Source organism: Mobula hypostoma, chromosome 10 (genome assembly GCF_963921235.1).
Source record: "Mobula hypostoma chromosome 10, sMobHyp1.1, whole genome shotgun sequence".
In the NCBI taxonomy this organism is placed as follows: domain Eukaryota; kingdom Metazoa; phylum Chordata; class Chondrichthyes; order Myliobatiformes; family Myliobatidae; genus Mobula; species Mobula hypostoma.
The window spans coordinates 80295075-80315122 of NC_086106.1; the positions used below are offsets into that span (position 1 = coordinate 80295075).

A 20048-nucleotide genomic window follows, 5' to 3' on the forward strand; every position below is an offset into this window, starting at 1 on the left:
TTCCCCCAACGATAGAGTTACTTGTTAAATATGTGCAATTAACTTTAAGTTTTGAAATAAGCTCATCTTATTTTTTTTAAATCAAGTGGAATTGTAGAAGCTAAAAGATAGGGAAACTATTTAGAATTTAGATCATTGTTTACCACCCATTCAACAGACTAAAACAGAAAATTATTTGAAACTATTATTCTCAACAAAAAGTGTCCTCTTCTCTGTTTAAAAAAAATATTAGTGTAACATTTGGGTCTGTGGTACACTAGAAATGCCATAGAGGTGATCTGTACTGTGCATTGTGACTAAAACATTGGATGATATGGAGACGCACTTTTCTGGAGGAAGTTAATCATATTTGTGACAGTGATTCAGTAACATTTTAATTTACTCCATTGGTGATATATCATTTAATTTTATTTTTAGTTTTGAAAACTTTAAGAACGGCACCTAGAACCCACTGGCAGATTGAGAATGTCTTTTTATCCTGCCACTGTACTCGGAACCCAAGCATGGTATTTCCCACCATTTCCCTGGAGAAATAACTTAGACCAGGTAGCAGGTCTGAGGTTTCACTGATCTTAATGGGCATGGAGGCATAGGGGAAGTTAAGATACTTTTCTTATTAAGTTACTCTGCCTCAGCTAGAAACAATTTAAAAGTATTAAGTATAAAACAACCTTTTTATTTGGCAATGGAGAGCAAGGCTTTGTCAGCAAAATTGGAGCACGTCAGTGTACCATTGGAATCCACTGTGGTTGTATAGACCAACGCATAGCATTCTACATGTGACCAGTGAGATTGACTAGTCAAAAGAATTTTTGAAATTATGTGTAGACAGGAAATGGTAGCTAACATAATCACTTACAAGAGACCACAGCAAATATGGAAACTGGAAGTTTAGACATCATCTAGATGTCGAAGAAAGGTGAAGGTGACTAAAGTGCCACATGTTAAAACCCAAAAGAATGATGTGGAATGGAAAATATAAAAAATACTTGAAGCAAACATCAAAAATTAAACACACTGAATCTCTAAGAAAAAAATATTTAAGTCATTCTTCCCCATTCACGCCTCTCTAAATATAGAATAATTCCACATCCCATCTCTAGTTCTGTAGACTTTGGGTTACAGCACATGATAAATATTCATGTTACTTTTAAATTTTATACTGATTTCTGTCTTTGTGACCCTTTCAAATAATGAGCACCAGATACCTACAGAACTATGTACCTTTAAAAAAGTTAATAATGCCTTTCTGTTCCTAACTACTAACTTACATTTATGTTGCCAGGTTACTGTCTTTTTAGCTGAGGAATAGATCAGTTTTTAAGCCCTAAGTTTTACATATTTTGAATTGACTACAAAAGGAAACAGCCAGACATAATTAAAATTCTCCAGCCCTAGCAACATTCTTATAAATCAGATCAGGATGGGAAAGGGAGTTGTGGGGAGGGAGCAAGCAAGCAGCTGGCAGAGAAACGGAGGGTAAAAGCTAGCATAATTTTTAAAAGTTATTTTTGATCGTGTGGCAACTCGGCCAAATCAGCCAATAAGGGAAAGGCAAGGTCAAATGGCATGGAGTGGGGAGTTGAGGCTTTGGTCATGAGGCACAGGTAAGTGGCAGTAGGAACATTTAAGATTTTTATTTTTCTGTTGTTATGTGACATATGACTTAGCCTGCACGAAGTGGCGGTCAGGGCTCCTCCTGCAAGATGTGGGAAGTCGGGAAACTCAGATTCCCTGGTGACTACATCTGTGGGAAGTACACCAGCAGCAGGTCCTGTCAGACCAGGTCAGGGAACTGGAGGCACAGATGAATGTACTTAGGATCATATGGAGGCTGAGGCTATCATAGATGAGAATGTTAGCGACACAGTCATACTTTATATGTACAGATAACTTATAGGGTGACCACAAGGAGAAATGGGGGGGGGGGAGCATGGGGTAGTCAGACTCCCCTGACTAGATTCCCCTGTGGCCATGTTAAGTTCTGCTCATTTGGGCTACATAAGTATTTAGTACACATGTGCATTCTCCTTGTTATGCGCGTACATGAGGGAGAAGGGGGAATTGTGGAATGTAAAGGTGGCAGCCCAAGGTATCGATTGGAGACATTGAAAGTGATGTTGTTTGAGCAAAAGAAAAACATGTCCTTGTTGTTTGGACATTAACTGTAGAAGCAGAGGAGGGTTACCAGTTACAGGTACCTGCTGACATTTGGCGAGAGCAAGCCTTACGAAAGCTGGAAAAACGAAATTGGAATACGGACTCATGTTACGGAACTGGAGAAGGCAAAGCAAGCCTTGGCTGTTGCGTTGTTGCTTTCAGGAAAAGCAAGAGGGACCATGATGAGAATTTCAGTGGAAGACTTGAACAAAGATGACGGTATGAATATGCTGAAAAATACACTTGACTGCTTTTTTTGAAGGAGGAAAAGGATCGGATTTATGAGGCATATTCAGACTTCGACAAAATTTACAGAGACAATTCTAAAACTATGGCTGATTCTATTACTGATTTTGAACAAAAGTGCAGTCTCATGCGTAAGTCCAAAATGGAACTTCCTGATGCTGTATTAACTGTTAAATTGTTGGAAACTATGTGTCTAGACATAAAGGACACGTTAACTGCATGCACAGAACTTTCATATGCATCTATGAAATCAGCACTGAAGAGGGTTTTTGGAGAAAAGGCTGCTAGACAACGGTTGGGATTAGTTTGAATCAGGAAACTGCATACTTCTCTGAGTAGAAACAAGAGTTTTGCAAGCATAGATCACAGAGGGACCCATTACCTGGTACAAATGTAACAAACAAGTACGGTAGGAGATCAAAATGTGCAGTATGTCAAAGTATTTACCACTGGGCAAGAAACTGTCTGCACAGAACCGAACAAGTCAGGCTAACTGAAGAAAATAACAAACCTCAAGATGGAGAAGAATGGCACATTGTTTACGAAGGAATCACTTACTAATGCAGGGATATCTGAGGCAGAGGTTTTGATGATAGAATCTCTAGGATCTGCTGTTATTAATACAGCATGGACACACACAGCGAGTGGAGAAAAATGGCTTGAAAGTGAACTAATCCAGAATGAAGGGCAGAAACTGGTGAACACAGATACACCTAGGAACAAAGCATTCAAATTTGGAGATGGAAAAATTGTACGTTCCACCAAAAGAGTGAAAATTGTCTCAAAAATAGGGCAGACAAAGTGCTACATTGAAAGGGAGATGGTTCCAGTAAACATTCTATTACTCTTGAGTAAATCTTTCCTAAAGGAAGCAGGAACAGTACTGGATATGGAGAATGACCAAGCAACAATGTTTCAACAGCCCGTGTCTCTTCAGCTCACCAGCTCCGGACATTACTGTGTGAACTATTCTAGATAAAGACATTACTGAGAATCATTGTGAGAATGAAGAACTGTTACACAAAACATGACCATAGATGAGAAATGCAAATTGTTGCTTCACAAGCAGTTTGAGCAGTTAGGAAACAAAGACGGAGATTATTTTTCCATTCTAAAGCAGAAAATTTACAGCTGTGAGACATGCCAAAAGTTAAGAAAGCCCAAGCCCAAGCCTAAGCCTAAGCCTGAGGTTGGTCTTCCACTAGCATCTGAATACAATGAAACAGTAGCTGTAGACCTACATGAACTGGAGCAAGGAAAAAATGTTGAAAACAGGTGGAAAGATGTCACAAGTGGGTCCAGCTGTTTTTTTTAAACTGGCAAGATTCAGGACATCATGTGATTGGAGTACTTGCATGTTAGGTAGATGACTTCATACATGGAGGCTCACAAAACTTTGCCACAACACTTATCCCTCATTTCTAAAGTCAGTTTTTCAGATTGGACGGGAGGAACATGACAGATTCTGCTATGAAGCATCCTTGCTGTTGACGGAACATACAACTGCACCAAGAAGGCTACATCAGGAACCTTCAGCCAAATTGCATGAAATCCTCACGTGCCACAAAACAGGATGCACCCCTTAGTGAAGCTGACGTTGAGTAACTTAGGTCAAAAATAGGTCAGATTCAGGGCAGACCGGACGTGACATTTGATGCCAGCAACTTGGCATCCAGCACAAAAATTACCACAGTACAAACTTTATGTGAGGCAAACAAGATAGTATGCAGAATTCATTCAGAAAAAAGTCTTGAAGTTTCAACAGCTTGGAAAAGATAGCTCACTGAGGCTCGTTGTCTTCAGTGATGCCTCACCTGGAAATCTTCCTGATGGAGGTACTCAAGGGGGACATTTTATTGTACTGATGGGAGAAGAGGGAAGAATTTCACCTCTTTGTTGGCAATCAAAAAGGATTTAAAGAGTTGAATGGAGTATGCTGGCAGGAGAAACCCTTGCAATGTCTGAAGGTATTGACAATACTGTTTTTCTGGTCACACTATTTTGAGCTTTTCCATGGTGACCCAAAGAAGAACAGTCAACAAATAATTTGTGCCACAGACAACTACTCTTTGGTTGCTGCCATCAAATCCACCAAGTCAGTCACAGAGAAAAGGCTTCATCTAGAGATAAGCAGCATCAAAGAACTTGTCCAAGCACAGAAAATTCATCACCTTCTGTGGCCAACCACAAAGGAACAACCAGCTGACTGCCTCACAAAGAAGGGAGCTCCAGCTCTGGTGCTGTTAAAGGCGGTTAGGGAAGGCATTTGGTACCTTAAGAATTGTACTAACATCAAGGGTAAGAACTAATTCTCATAGCCTAGTGGGCATTTGAATTGTTTGGATGAGAATTGTCTTGAAATTTTTTCAAATTTAATTTTTTAATATATAAAAAGGATGGGAGATAATGTTAAGTTCTGTTCGTTTGGAATACAAGGGGTAGGGGTGATTGATAAGTTCGTGGCCTAAGGTAGAAGGAATCAATTTTAGAAAACCTAGCACGTTTATTTTTCCTACATTTACACACTTAGTCCAGTGGTCATGAAGCATACGGATCCCTTCTTTGTAGAAGTCGGTGTCCTGGACCTCCAGAGGTGGTCCACAGTAGGGGTGATTGATAAGTTATTAACTTCAAACTTTCTGCATTTTCACTCAAAGAGTTGAACTGCATGTGCATGTAATGAGAGCTGTATAGCTCACCTCCCTCTACTGTAGGCCACAAACTTATCAATCACCCCTGCTGTGGACCACCTGGAGGTCCAAGACGCTCCACAGGCAGGGGATGAGGTTCTGCAAAGTAATGTTAGGGAGCTAGGTAGAAAGTTAAAAGCAGTACTTACAGAGTTGTGATTTCTGGATTATAAACCACATCAAGTGCTAATGAGATGAGAAGTGGAGACATGGTGCAGTTCAATATACAGTTGCAAGAAAAAGTTTGTGAACCCCTTGCAGTTACCTAGTTTTCAGCATTAATTACTCATAAAATGTGGTCTGACCATCTAAGCCAAAATAGTAGACAAGCACAATGTGTCCAAACTAATAATACAGAATTGTACTTTTCAGGTCCTTATTGAATACATTGTTTAATAATTCACAGTCCAGGCTGGAAAAAATATGTGAACCCCTATATTTAATAACTGGCAAAATCTCCTTTAGCAGCAGTAACCACCATCAAATATTTCCTGTAGCTGATCAGATTTTCACAACAAGGAGGAATTTTAGACCATTACTCCATACAAAACTGTTTCAATTCATCAATATTTCTGGGATACCTTGCATGAACAGCCCTGTTCAGGTCAGGCCACAGCATCTCAATTGGGTTAAGGTCTGGACTCTGACTTGACCATTCCAAAACAGAAATTTTCTTCTTTTTAAGCCATTCTGTTGTTAAGTTACTCTTGCCTTTTGGATCATTGTCTTGTTACATCATCCAACTTCTATTAAGCTTCAGGTGACGGACTTCTATCCTGGCACTCTCCTGTAAAATGTCTTGACACAATTTTCAATTAATTGCTCCCTTAACGATTGCAAGCTGTCCAGCATCAACGCTGCCCTCAACCACATCTCTTCCATTTCATGCACATCTACTCTTACCCCATCCTCTCGCTACCCTACTAAGGATAGGGTCTCTCTTGTCCTTATCCCACCAGCCTCTGCATCCAGCACATAACTCTCTGAAACTTCCACCAACTCCAAAGGGATCCCATCACCAAGCACATCTTTCCTTTACCCCCTACTTTCTGCTTTCTGCAGGGATTGCTCCCTACGTGACTCCTTTGTCCATTCGTCCCTCTCCACTGAACTCCCTCCTGGTACTTATCTTTGTAAGCAGAACAGTGCTACACTCCTCCCTCACTAGCATTCAGGGCCCCAAACAGTCCTTCCAGGTAAGGCAACATTACACCTGTGGGTCTGTTGGGGTCATCGACTGTATTCGGTGCTCCTGGTGTGGCCTCCTGTATATCAGTGAGACCCAACATAGATTGGGAGAGTGCTTCGCCAAGCACCTATGCTCTGTCCACCAGAAAAAGAGGGATCTCCCGCTGGCCACCCATTTTAATTCCATTCCCATTTCAATATGTTAATCCATGGCATCCTCTGTCGCGATGAGGCCACAGACAACACTCTATATTCCTTCTGGGTAACCTCTAACCTGATGGCATGAGCACTGATTTCTTGAACTTCTGGTAATTCACCTCACCCCCCCCCCATCATTCCCCTTCCCCTATTCCCTCTCTCACCTGTCTCCTTGCCTGCCCATCACATCCCCTCTGGTGGCCCTTCCCCCTTTTCTTCTTCCATGGCCTTCTGCTCTCTCCTATTGGACTCCCCCTTCTCCAGCTCTGTATCTCTTTCACCACTCACTTCCCAGCTCCTTACTTCATTCCTCCCCCTCCGGTTTCACTTATTACCTTGTGTTTCTCTCTCCCCTCCCCCACCTTTTACATCTACTCTCATCTTTCTTTCTCCAGTCCTGCCGAAGGATCTTGGCTGAAACGTCGACTACTTTTTTCCATAGATGCTGCCTGGCCTGCTGAGTTCCTCCAGCATTTTGTGTGTGTTGCTTTGATTTCCAGCATTTGCAGATTTTTCTCGTTTGTAATTTGATCGAGGCATGGTGCACATAAACAGATCTTCCTTGAGAAGAGCAGGCTCTGTCAGTTACCTGACTTTGTGTGTCTTTTTTTAGAGACAGGACACCTCTACAACCCACATCTCTAATCTCATCTCATTGACTGGAACACCTGATTCCAAATAGCTTTTGTAGAAGGCATTGCCCCAGAGGTTCACATACTTTTTTTGAACCTAGACTGTGATTGTTTAAATGGTGTACCCAGTATTGACGAGAAGTAGTACAGGATGTTAGTAGTTTAGGCCAGTGGTCCCCAACCTCTGGGCCGCGGACCGATACGTTGCCGTGAAGAATGCAGTGGTGCGGCAGTAGTCGGAATGCACCCAGCACATTTTTAAGAAAAAAGCCAAAATAAACAAGCTAATTAATTAGGTGCCACCCGGCACGTAAATGTCGGCCCAGATCAGAAGCGATTGTCGATTGCATTGCCTCTGATCTGGGCCGATGTTTACGTGCCGGGAGGCACCTAATTAATTATTGTTTATTTCGGCTTTTTCTTGAAGATGTGCTGGGTGCGTTCTGACTACCGCTGCACCACTGCATTCTTCGTAGCAATATATCAGTCCGCGGCCTGGAGGTTGGGGACCACTGGTTTAGGCAGATTGTGTCTGTCTATTATTGTGGCATAGTTGAAGATCAGAACACATTTTATGACTAGTTAATACAGAAATCCAGGTAATTACAAAAAGTTATATATAAGGAGCTGGTGCAGGAGGGAGGTAGTCGGATTTATGGATCATTTATGAATCACTCCAGGGCAGATGGGACCTGAACAAACAAGATGGTTTGTATCTGAATTGGCAGGGAACCAATATGCTTGCTGAGAGATTTGGTAGTGCTACTTGGGAGGGTTTGAACTAAGTAGCAAGGGGATAGACACCATCACAGCAGGACAATTGGTCGTAGGGTTAAGGGTGAAAAAGCATGTCAAGTAAGACGGAAAGGGAGTACAGTAAGGAGCAGGCTAATAAACAGTGGGATTCATGGGCTAGAATATATTTATTTCAATACTAGTATTACAGATAAGGAGAATAAACTTTGAGTCGGTGGTCAATACTTGAAATTACAATGTTGTTGCCATTACAGATACTTGGTTGCATGAGGGACAGAACTGATAGTCAATGTTCCAGAAAAGGGTGCAAGAATGGTGGAGGGGTTCCCACTGCTGATAATTGGGTGTTCTACAAATAGAAAGATGAAATAATGCTGTAAGCCCACTACTGGCCACTGAGAGGTGGAGGAACAGGTATGAAGACATAATATGGAAAGCTGCAGAACCAACAAGCTTGTCATAGTGGGGGGACTTCAACTTCTCCAGAATTGACTCCAACTTCCTTAATATAAGAGACATAGATGGGGCAGGATTTATTTAGTGCATTCACGTTGGTTTCTTGAAACAGTATGTGGAGAGTCTAATTAGAAAATAAAGTATACGCGATCTGGTTTTGAGAAATGACCCAAGTCAGGTGACCGCCTTGATTGTGGGTGAACATTTTAGGAATCATGACCAAACAGTTAATTGTGTTTTAAGGTATAAAATAGTTCCTCATTGATTTAGAGGATAAAGATGAATAGGATCCAGCGTAAAATGCAACTCTGGATTCAGAATTGGCTTGACCATAGAACACAGTAAGCAGGTTTTGAAGGCTGTTATTCTAGCTGGAAGTGACGAGTGACAAGGATAAATGCTGGGACATCTGTTGCTGTGATATATTATTGACATGGATGGAAATGTAATGTGCGAATTTGCAAATTTGCAGATGACACCAAGATCAGTTGTTGTGGACAGTGTAAAGGACTACCAAAGAATGCAACAAGATATATGTTACAGATATGAACAGAGAAATATAAAATTTCAGGTTAATCTAGGCAAGTATGAGGATTTGTACTTAGGGATGTTAAATAAAAGGAGAAAGTGTACAGTTAATGGTAGACTCCTTAATGGCATTGAGATACAGAGGGATCTTGGGGTTTAGGTCTACAGTTCACTGAAAGTGGCTATGCAAGTGTATAAATTGGTAAACAGAGCATATGACACGCCTGACTTCATTGGTAGGCGTGTTCAGTACATGAGTAAGGAAATCAAACTGCATTAATGAAAACAAACTTTGGTCAGAACACATGAAGTGTTGCATGCAGTTCTGGTGGCCCCATTATAAAAAGGAGGTGGAGACCAAGGAAAGGGTGCAGAAGAGTTTTACCAGGAGGCTACCTGTAATAAGTTGTAACGAACCACAAGGAAACATTAGACAAAACTGTATTGTTCTCCCTGGAGCACCCTAGGCTGAGGGGGAGACATCAGTTTTCTTAAATTATGAGAGGCATAGGCACTTAGATCTTTTCTCCAGGGTAGAAATGTTAAACAGAAGATATACTTTTAAGGTTATAATAGAAAATTTAAAGGTGACATGAGGGGCAAGATTTTATATACAGAGTGTGATAGGTGCCGAAATTGGTTACTGGAGTAGTAATGGAATCAAGCAGCTTTGTGGCATTTAGGGGGTTCTTAGATTCTCACTTGGTTAAGAAGATAAGGGAGGGGAATAGATAATGCACAGGAGGAAGACATTTAGTATAAACTGGCATCGAGATCAGCACAAAATTGTGAATCCTATAGCCTGTCAAGTTCTGTACTGATCTATGTTCTTATATATAATGAAATACAGAGAGAATACTTGGAGTGGGCAAAACATGGCAGGAAGAATATTATTTGGAAAAATAATGACAATAGGCACTTGGCAGGAGACCATAAAAAGTACAGTATGTTCCAGGCACCTACTAATCTGTATATAAAAAAAATTCCCAACTTTAAACTTTCCCTCTCTAACCTTATGCCCCTCATAATTAAAACAAATATATATATTTTTAAACTGCTGTTGTAACTCTATATTAACTTTGTACTAACTGCTCAAACTAAATACGGAGATACAACACCAATTAAGGCAACAAGCCATAAATTGGCCTTTACTGAACAGGACAATGATGAAACCACATGAACAGCACCATCGGAAGCTCTGAATTCCATGCCCCATGTCACCTGCTTTACAGGCATTGCAATTTACATTTGCTAGAATGATTTCTGGTATGAAGCAGGACATATTACATACATTTAGGCTACTCTCACTAGAGTTCAGAAAATGAAAATGAAAGATGATCTCATTATAAAATTCTGTCAAAGTTTGGCAAATTATATCCTTTGGCTTAAGCGAATCAAAGTGGGGTGTAATCTTACGGTAAGAAGTCAATCATTAGGACTGAGGTGAAGACCAACTTCAAGGACTGCTGTAAATCTTTGGATTTCTCTATTACAGAGGGCACAGGATGCACTGTTTTTCATACAGTCAAGAATGACATCAATAGGCAGACAAGAAGGAATCGTACATTTTAGGATCTAGTTGGAAGATCCACATAGGAAGTGATTTTTGAATTGAAGTACAAAATTTAGAGGCCATATTGTCTACTGTTGCCTCCTTTATACAAGAGGAATATGATAGCATGAGATATAACATAGGGCCCCAAACTGTACATCAACTTTATCTTATATTCCTGGCTTTACTTTTGTAACACCCTGATTAAGATTTTTACTGTTATTCTGCAGGGATTTCATTTTAGTAGTTCTGTTAGAGCAGTCTGTTCTGCTTTTAGCATGCTTGGGTTTGAGCTAAAGATAAGGAGCTATGGTGTTCAACTTAGGAATGTCGTGTCTGTGTCTTCATTCCTTCTACTAAAGTGCATGATCATACACTTCCCAGAACAGTATTCTATCTACCCCTTTGCCCAGGCAAGCACTGAGTCTGCAGACTCCCTGCTCCTTAACACTACCTGGCCCTCCACCTATTTTTGTATTGTCCACAAACTTGGCATAAAGCCATCAATTCTGTCACACAAATCACTGACATTAAATATGAAAAGAAGCAGTCTTAACACCGAACACTGTGGAGTACCACTAGTCACTGGCAGTCAACCAGAAAAGGCCACCTTTATTCCCACGCTTTGCCTTGTGCCAGTCAGCCAATGTTCTATTCATGTCAGTACCTTTCCTGTAGTACCATGGACTTAATGGAAAGTGTTCCAAAGTATCTTAATCATCTTAACTACTTGTTCCTACTAGCTTCAGGGATCTGTGGAGATGTACGCCAAAAGGTTATAAAGAGTGCAAAGCAAACTGCAAGAAGAAAAACTAGACAGAACGACAATGTTTTCTATAATAAAACTGAATTGGGTGGAAATAATAAGATATGTTTCCAGAACTAATATTATAAAAGTATTGAGCTTAAAAAATGCACAGGGTTAATTTTCGTACTAACCTAACCTCTGTTGTATTTCAAAGCAGTATGAAGAGTGGCATTGAGAAGAAACTAGAGCACCTGAAGATGAAATTGTAATTCATACGCACTTTGGATACTTTCCAGTTTTCAGCTTTGAAGCATTTGATGTTTGTAGCATGATATCTACATTATATATTGCCACAGTGCAAGAGGCAGTTCTAAACAGTAACAGAAGATATTCATTGCCATAAAGGACGATAACTTGCTTGCCTCATATTTCTAAATTTCTCATGGGTATTTTTAACAGTCTGCACCAAGTGGTGAGTCTAGAGTCAGCATAAAGGTAATTCAATTAAAGGATGTCTAGAATAGCAACTGTTAGATGCGGCACCTGATTTCCTATGTCCCTGAGTGTGGTAATATATTGATAATGTTTTCCTCATGCTTGGTTACATTGGTTTGTTTGTAGAAATAAGGAAATATTTAATTAAATGGTGTGCAATAAAGATACTTTGGTGGTAAAAGATGGGAAATATTCAAGTTGATAACAAAGGCCATTTCAATTATTGAAAATGACTCACGCTGAACTAGAATCCCTGAGAGAGCACTCTTAAATTTCTCTTTGGCTTCCTCCATTTCTTTTTCATGTTGCACCTTTTCACTCATCAGCCTTCGAATATGGCTGTTGGCTGATTGGATCATTGAATAAAAGACGTTTGCTGATCGACGGTTCACTTCACCTCGTTCCAACCAGGTATAAAGTGTCTGAACAGCTTCAGAGAATTTTGAATCATCTGCAAGATATTGATATATTCAAATGTGTCAAAAGGGAACTAGAAGCCTGATTTACTTGTTTAAAAGCAATTACAACCAAATTTTTACAATGCCTGTTCTGCTACCATCTGACTTGGTATAGAAACATTTTAAAACACTTGAGAAACTCCGGTAAAGCTGCAATGCCATTGTCCTTCGAACATGTCAATGCACCACCTTCTTTTTGTGGTATCATCATTATATCCAAAAAGCTGGATATGCCCATCAGCTACATCTCATGACACTAGAGTCATGTAGAAATAGGGAACGACAAATACCAAATCCCTGAAATTTAATAGTGACTGAGCTGAAACTATAAATAAATTGCAATTTGAAAAGACATTTTGTTTTTGTGTCAACAAAATTTAGAATTCATTGTCACAATTTATCATGGTCAGATTCTAGCTGCTGCCAGTCTATAAATATCAGTGACTAGTTTGTTTGGGAATGTGCCAGCTTAAACTCTTTTCCCATGTGGAAATAACCACACTGTACCCTGAAAGGACAGTCTGTAACCATCCTAACAGTTTAATTAACACTAATGACATAACGACTTCATCAGTGTAGCCTTTTGCCAAGCCAGTCCCAGGAGATCTGCTTACATACTGGCTTTACTCGGAGGAAAACAGATGGCCCATGTTGCAACGACAGCTTTTAGTATCCAATTATGCAGTGGTCTCCACACTAAAACCTGCTTAGTCATGGTTTAATGATTTTTCTCAGCAGATATTCCACTTACAATTTTATTTGAAAAAGTGTAATCTTTTTATTCTGATATTTAAATAATTACTGCTTTCAACAGTCCTCAACTTTAATTAGAACTGAGGCCTAAACAAATTTATGTACAATTCAATTGACAATTTTTCAGTTTGAACAGGCAATAACAATATGATCCAGATCCTACTTATTACTTTTTTTGTGGTCCTTAATTGTGTCAGATATGGTTGTTTGAGTTTTCTGTGCTTGAGACTATTGCTACAAGGAATTGGTTGCTCATCAGTTGGCCTCCGTTGTTTTGAGTTTTAAAATTTCCCCATGGGTAAATAGGTAAAATTGGCAAATTCATAAGGAAAAATTATTAATGGAGGATTTCGTAGATCAGCTACTTCTCCAAGATTCCTGGATCATGCCCTGTATAGAAAGATCAGGGTAGCAGAAGGAGGAATATGCAGAAATCATAATGTCATATATACTTTTTTTAAATGCTTCTTTTTCTTTCCAGGTAGATCCTTCGCATGATGGCGGTGGTGAGGAGGTAGAGAAGAAGAAGAAGGTCAAATGGCCAGCAATGGCAGATGAGAAGGCTGGGCGTGTGTTTGATGAGGATATCAGTATGATGTTGGAGAACACTCTCAGGGGAACATCAAAGAGAAAGTTAGAAGTGATGGGTGATATGATTAATGATGTTGGAAAGGTCAGACTTGGTTTGGTTGAGTTGAAGAAAGCAAAGCCTACACAGCAACCAAGCAGGTGCCAGAAGGAGATTAATAGGTTGAGGAGAGAGCTCAGGTCGTTGAGACAAGAGGTGGAAGGTAGCAAATGAGGGTGACAAGCCAGGGCTTGCTGATCTCCGAGAGCATTTTCAAATAAAGTTAGCATCATTCCGTCGTGCAGAGTCACAACATAAAAAGAGAAAGAAGAGAGAGAAGGCAAGAAAGTCATTCTTTGAGAACCCTCACGAGTTCACAAAGAAACTCTTCGAACAAAGTAAGAGCGGGCAACTTAACATCTCTCAACAAGAACTTGAGGATCACCTGGCAAGCACTTACGCTAACGAACAGCGGGAGGTTCCTTTGCTTGACATTTCAGGGCTTGCGAAGCCTACCGAGCCAGGAGTGAAGTTCGATCTGCCAAAACCCAAAGTGGCAGAAGTCAAATAGTTCATTAGGAAGGCAAGCTCAGTGTCAGGACCTGATGGAGTGCCGTATAATTCAGGACCTGATGGAGTGCCGTATAAGAAGTGTGAAGAGCTGAGGAAATACTTGTGCAGATTGTTAAAGGTGGTGTGGAGACAAGGTGTTGTTCCTTTGTCATGGAGTGAGGCTGAAGGAGTATACATCCTGAAGGAAGAGAATTCTACTACATTGAATCAGTTCCGACCAATTTCACTCCTGAAGGTAGAGGGGAAGATTATGTTTGGCATTCTAGCAGAAAGAGCATCTTCATTTGTGATAGAGAATGGATTGGTAAATACATCTGTGCAGAAGGCAGGAATACCAGGCTTCCCGGGATGCTTTGAACATTCTAGTATGATATGGCATACTATCCAAGAGTCGAAAAGGTTGAGAAGAAATCTAGCTGTAGTTTGGCTTGACCTTACAAATGCGTATGGTTCTGTTCCCCATGTCCTGATTGAGTTTGCGATGGAATTCCTATGGATTCCTGCTAAGGTGAGGAACTTTGTTATGCAGTACTACAACGATTTCTGGATGAGGTTTTCCACTCAGTAGTTTACAACTAGGTGGCAGAGCTTGGATGTTGGAATCCCAATGGGATGTGCGATTTCACCCATCCTTTTTGTGTTAGCCATTGAGGTCATTGTGAGGGCTGCAGAATCAGTGGGACCAGGTGTCGCACTTGATGGAGGAGGGGAGTTACCACCAATACGAGCATTCATGGACGATCTCACCCTTTTGGGTCCTAGCACGGAGGCAGTGGAAAATGTACTATCTAGAATCGAGGAGCTAATGGATTGGGGAAGAATGAAGTTCAAGACCAAGAAGTCAAGCAGCCTTGTTCTCAGGAGAGGAAAGCTGGTTGACTTTCATTTCACCCTTTGTGGAGAGGAGATTCCATCCATTCAGGACCAACCATTTAAGAGTCTCGGACAATGGTACACAGAGGAGCTGAGAGACACCAAGAGGGTTCAAGAGACAGGAGAACAGATCGACAGAGGTCTGATGTCTGTCGACAAGTGTGGCTTGCCTGGCAAGTTGAAGTTGTGGTGCTTGCAGTATGGACTGATGCCATGGATAATGTGGCCACTAACTGTCTACGAAGTGGCAACGTCCCATGTTGAGGCAATGGAATGGAAGATCAACAAGTATGTGAAGAAGTGGCTTGGAGTACCGAGAAGCCTCACCAATGTTGTAATCCACAGTAGCCAGACAAAGCTTACCATTCCTTGCAATCCCTTGTTGAAGAGGTCAAGGTAGCCAAGGTAAGATCATTCTTGATGCTTCGAGACTCAAAAGACCCTGTCATCAAGAACACTCAGCTGGATGTGCGATCAAGCAGGAAGTGGTCAGCCCGTGTAGCAGTTGATGAGGTAGAGTCTAGACTGAAGCACAAGGAGACGTTTGGGGCTATCCAGCTAGGCTGCCAGGGACTTGGATGGCTAACCCACAACTGGTGGTCATCTTCTACAAGTAAGGAGCGCTGTGAGTTTGTAACACAAGAAATACGAGAGGTAGAAGAGGAGAAGAAGTTAGCAAAAACAGCTGGCCTGGCCAAACAAGGGGCTTGGACCTGGTGGGAAAGTGTTGAACAATGACATCTATCTTGGAATGTTCTGTAGCAGATGGAACCGTTCCGCATCTCTTTTCTATGCAGAGCAGCGTATGATCTGCTCCCAATACCTACCAACCTCAGCACCTGGTATGAAGATAAGACAGACAGGTGTGCTGCTTGTGGCGAAAAGGGAACACTTCAACATATTTTGAGTGCATGCAGAGTCAATTTTCCAGCGGCATGTACACTTGGAGACATAACAATGTTCTCAAAGTTGTAACAGAAGCGGTTCAGCAGAGAGTATTGCAGCACAACTTATCTCATGCCCCATGCTGCACAGAACATTACATATAATTTGTGAAAGAAGGCTCCAAGTCAAGGGTGTACAGCGCAGGCCCACGATCAAGCACACTTTCTTCAGCCAATGATTGGTGTGTCAAGGCCAACCTGGATGGGAAAGGCAGTTTCCCTGAGCAAACAGCTTTCACCACATTGCGTCCAGATATAATCATATGGTCTGACACCAGTAGAGAAGTGGTTATTGGTGAACTCACAGTCCCCTAAGAAGACAACATCGATGAAGCCCATGAGCGCAAGTTAACCAAGTACACAGAATTAAGATCAGAACGCAGAGACTGAGGGTGGAAGGTCTCATGCTATCCAATCCGTGGGTTTATTGCATTCACTCTCCAGAAGTGGCTGCGTGATCTTGGCTTCACTAGAAGAGAGATCAAGTCAACCAGCAGGGCTGTAGCTGAGGCAGCAGAGAAAGGATCAGTATGGATGTGGACCAAGTATGTCCAGAGGGGCAGATAGTCAGACAGTGTATACATATCTTGCAAACCCTTCAGTAGTTGCATAGACACCTGAAGAGTAGACTATCTGTTGGATGGAAGCGACCAACAACTCTGATAGAGGCAGATGCCCAGTTTTTAAGCTCACCAGTGGGAGGTGGTGCTTTAGCACTGCTGGCCCACCACCTCGAGGGAGTCTTGATCATAAGTGGGCCGAAACTCCTGAAGACAGGTGGCAGATCAACTGATGATCCCACTGGTGATAGCACAGGACAGTAAACATCTTAGTCCACGTGTATTTTCAATTCTTAATTCTTTAAGTAGAGCATTGCTGCCATTTTTTATTGGCTGGTATAGGTAAAAACTAAAAGTGAGATAGACATTTGTGAGGTGTAAAACTTTACAGATGCCAAGATCGATACAAGAAAAGATAATAGCCTAGAAATTTCATTCCACAGAGTATTATTTTCACATGCTGATTGAATTTTATTTAAAATTTAATTACTAAATGCTATTAGGTGTTCTATACATTGATAACATTTCTTTCAACTTTCTATCATGAGCCTGAGAATATCTGAGGTGCACACATTGCAGCCTCCTGGGCAAGTTTGAGTAACACCCACCTGTGCAAAGCACAACTCAGGTCAATAATGTAATTTCCATCACTAATATATGGTGTGTGAGCCATGCTGTTTATGAGCAACTTCTTTAGTAGCAAAATCATGTGCTTGTGTTTCAACAGGAGCACAAATCTAGCACTGACATTACAATGAAAATTCAGTTTCCTATTTTTACTTTTCTTTTCCATTGGGAACCTCCAGTCACCAGCATCTCTGCCTGAAGGGCCCATCCCCCACAGCCAACCTCATTTCAATTGTCAAAAATCACAAAGGTAAAGCTGATCCAAGCACGGTCAGCCAATTTAAGTGACCATTCCTATTGAGAGCCACTGTCCTAGCAGGAAAGTTCAGAGTCAGAACCAAGTTTCATTCACGAGTTTTGATCCTCATTTGCACACTCAAGGATCAGAATCATCAATTCTAAAATACATGACTGTACACTATCACTCTCCTGAGACTCAAATAAGAGTGGCATAAGCTCTTGACACAGCAGCACCTGAATGTGTTAATGCATGAATTAAAAATATCTAAGGACTTTGGATATACCAATTAAACAATACAATCAGAATATTTAAACCAAATACACAAAGTGAAAACTTTTTAATATTACCTCTAAATTTTTCAGCCAGTGTAGCACTTTCATGTTCGGAATAATGCACTATGGGTGGAGGTGAAGGGAGTCGAAACCGTTCTTCTTCTAGTCTTCTTCGATGGCGTTCCTCTCTCGCCATCATGCGTTGTTTACATTCCCACTCATATAGGTCATCCCTGGCTTGAGCAAAGTCAACGTGGAGACGGCCTGTGTCCTTCTTATCAGTGCTGGAGCCTATTCTTATTCGGTAGCCTATCAAGACCCAGGATTTAAAAAAAGAATAAGCAAGCATACCATAGAATTGCACAAAAAGAACAATTAAAATGCATAGTTGTTCAAATAATACAGAAAATTCTCTACTTAGACTATGGAAAATCATATCAACGTCATCACTCGAATTATTTTACTTTCTTCTGTCTGACTATTCTTTTTCAATATTTTTCTCTAATGAGAATCTTAGAATCAGAATCAGATTTAACATCACTGGCATGTGTCATGAAACTTAACTTAGCAGCAGCAGCAGCACAACATATGATAATATAGAAAGAGAAAAAAAACAATTAAATCAATTGGAGTAAGTATATATATGTATATTGACTAGATTAAAATAGAGCAAAGACAAATAATATATATTAAAAAATATTTTTAAAAGTGAGGTAGTGTTCATGGGTTCAATGTTCATTTAGGAATTGTATGGCAGAGGGGAAGAAGCTGTTCCTGAATCACTGAGTGTGTGCCTTCAGGCTTCTGTACCTCCTTTCCTGATGGTAACAATGAGAAGAGGGCATTGAATTACTTACATCCTTCATATACATGAGGAGTAAAAATCTTTACGTTACATCTCCAGGTGACAGAGGTCCTTAATAATGGAATTTTTAGAAGTCATAAGTGGAAATTTGATTGCAAGTGTAAGTGATATGTCAAACATTGTTGCAACTGACAAAGTTAAAACTTCTACAGTGAAGATTGACTGAGTCAATTGATAGTACAAGTTTAGTCGTGTTCTTCGGGATTGAGAGAATAATTTCAGTCGATGTAACAGAATTAGATGACTGAAAATTTGATTGAACATAATTCTTTGTTGTGATCGGCTTTTATAAACTAGGTTACACCTTCGTGCTCCACAAAGGTTCGTGACCTTGCGAAACCATCACAATGTTGAAGTAATTAAATATGAAAGGAAGTCTTAAAATAAAACAAAATCTAAATTGCTATGAATTAAATAAAAAATACCTGACAAAAAAAGAGCTTTGTCTACCATACTCTCATCTGAAAACCGAATGTGGCAAAAGTTCTTCTTGCTTTTACGAATGGCTATTATTTCGCCACACTGTGCAAAAACTTCAGCGATCATCTCTTCTGAAGCATTCTCCGGTAAGCCACCAACAAAAACAGTTCTGCATCCCGGAGGCCTTTCGCGCACAGCCGGAGGAGGAAGATCTAAATTTCAGAAAAAACACACAAAACTTTAAAACTGTTTGAAACTCATATACAGACATACAAACTCATAAAGTTAATTAAACCTTCAAAGGTGAAATAGGTACCATGAAATTTGGAAGACAAAAAGCAAAATAGATGGTAGCAACGCACACAAAATGTTGCAGGAACTCAGCAGGCCAGGCAGCATCTATGGAAAAGAGTGCAATCAACATCTCGGGCCGAGACCCTTCAGCAGGACTGGCGAGAAAAAGATGAGTAGAGTTGTAAGGTGGGGGGAGGAGAGGGAGAAACACAAGGTGAAAGGAATGCCCCCCCTTCACCATTCCCCATCCCCTTTTCCCTCTCTCACCTTATCTCCTTGCCTGTCCCTCGCCTCCCTCTGGTGCTCCTCCCGACTTTTCTTTCTTCCATGACCTTCTGTTCACACCTATAAGATTCCTCTTTCTCCAGCCCTGTATCTCTTACACCAATCAACATCCCAGCTCGTTTTTTCACCCCTCTCCCTCCCGGTTTCGCCTATCACCTTATGTATCTTCCTCCTTTCCGCCCACCTTTAAACTCTACTACTCATCTTTTTTCCCTCCAGTCCTGCTGAAGGGTCTTGGCCTGAAACATCGACTGTACTCTTTTCCATAGATGCTGCCTGGTCTGTTGAGGTTCTACAGCATTTTGTGTGTGCTGTTTTGATTTCCAGCATCTGCAGATTTTCTCTTGTTTGAAAATAGATGGTAGTTTGGAATTGGATTAACAATGTGTAATATATTGTTAATCTGATACACGTTTGTTCTGTTGATCTCGCAATATTTGTTAGTAACGCCATACCAACCATTACAGCTCAGCATTCAACACTATTATCCCATCAAAACTAATTGCTAAGCTCCAAGACGCAGGCCTTGATAACTCTTTGTGCAACTTAATCCTCGATTTCCTCACTTGCAGACCCCAGTCAGTTCAGACTGGCAACATCTCTACAATCTCTTGAAACTTATGACCACGTGGCCAAGTATAGCCCCACGGCCATATTTAAGTTTGC

General features: G+C 40.8%; 1 protein-coding gene across 10 annotated transcripts in view; it reads right to left on the minus strand.

Moving 5' to 3' along the window:
• Positions 1-20048, minus strand: part of LOC134352982 (ecto-NOX disulfide-thiol exchanger 2-like) — a 265715-nt gene that overhangs the window by 45484 nt on the left and 200183 nt on the right. For all 10 annotated transcript variants that reach the window (XM_063060707.1, XM_063060703.1, XM_063060704.1 and 7 more), the window contains 3 exons: positions 18809-19015; positions 17594-17827; positions 11888-12100 (listed from right to left, as the gene is read on the minus strand). In XM_063060707.1, the coding sequence (XP_062916777.1) occupies positions 11888-12100; positions 17594-17827; positions 18809-19015 (654 nt within the window). The remainder of the gene's footprint in view (positions 1-11887; positions 12101-17593; positions 17828-18808; positions 19016-20048) is intronic.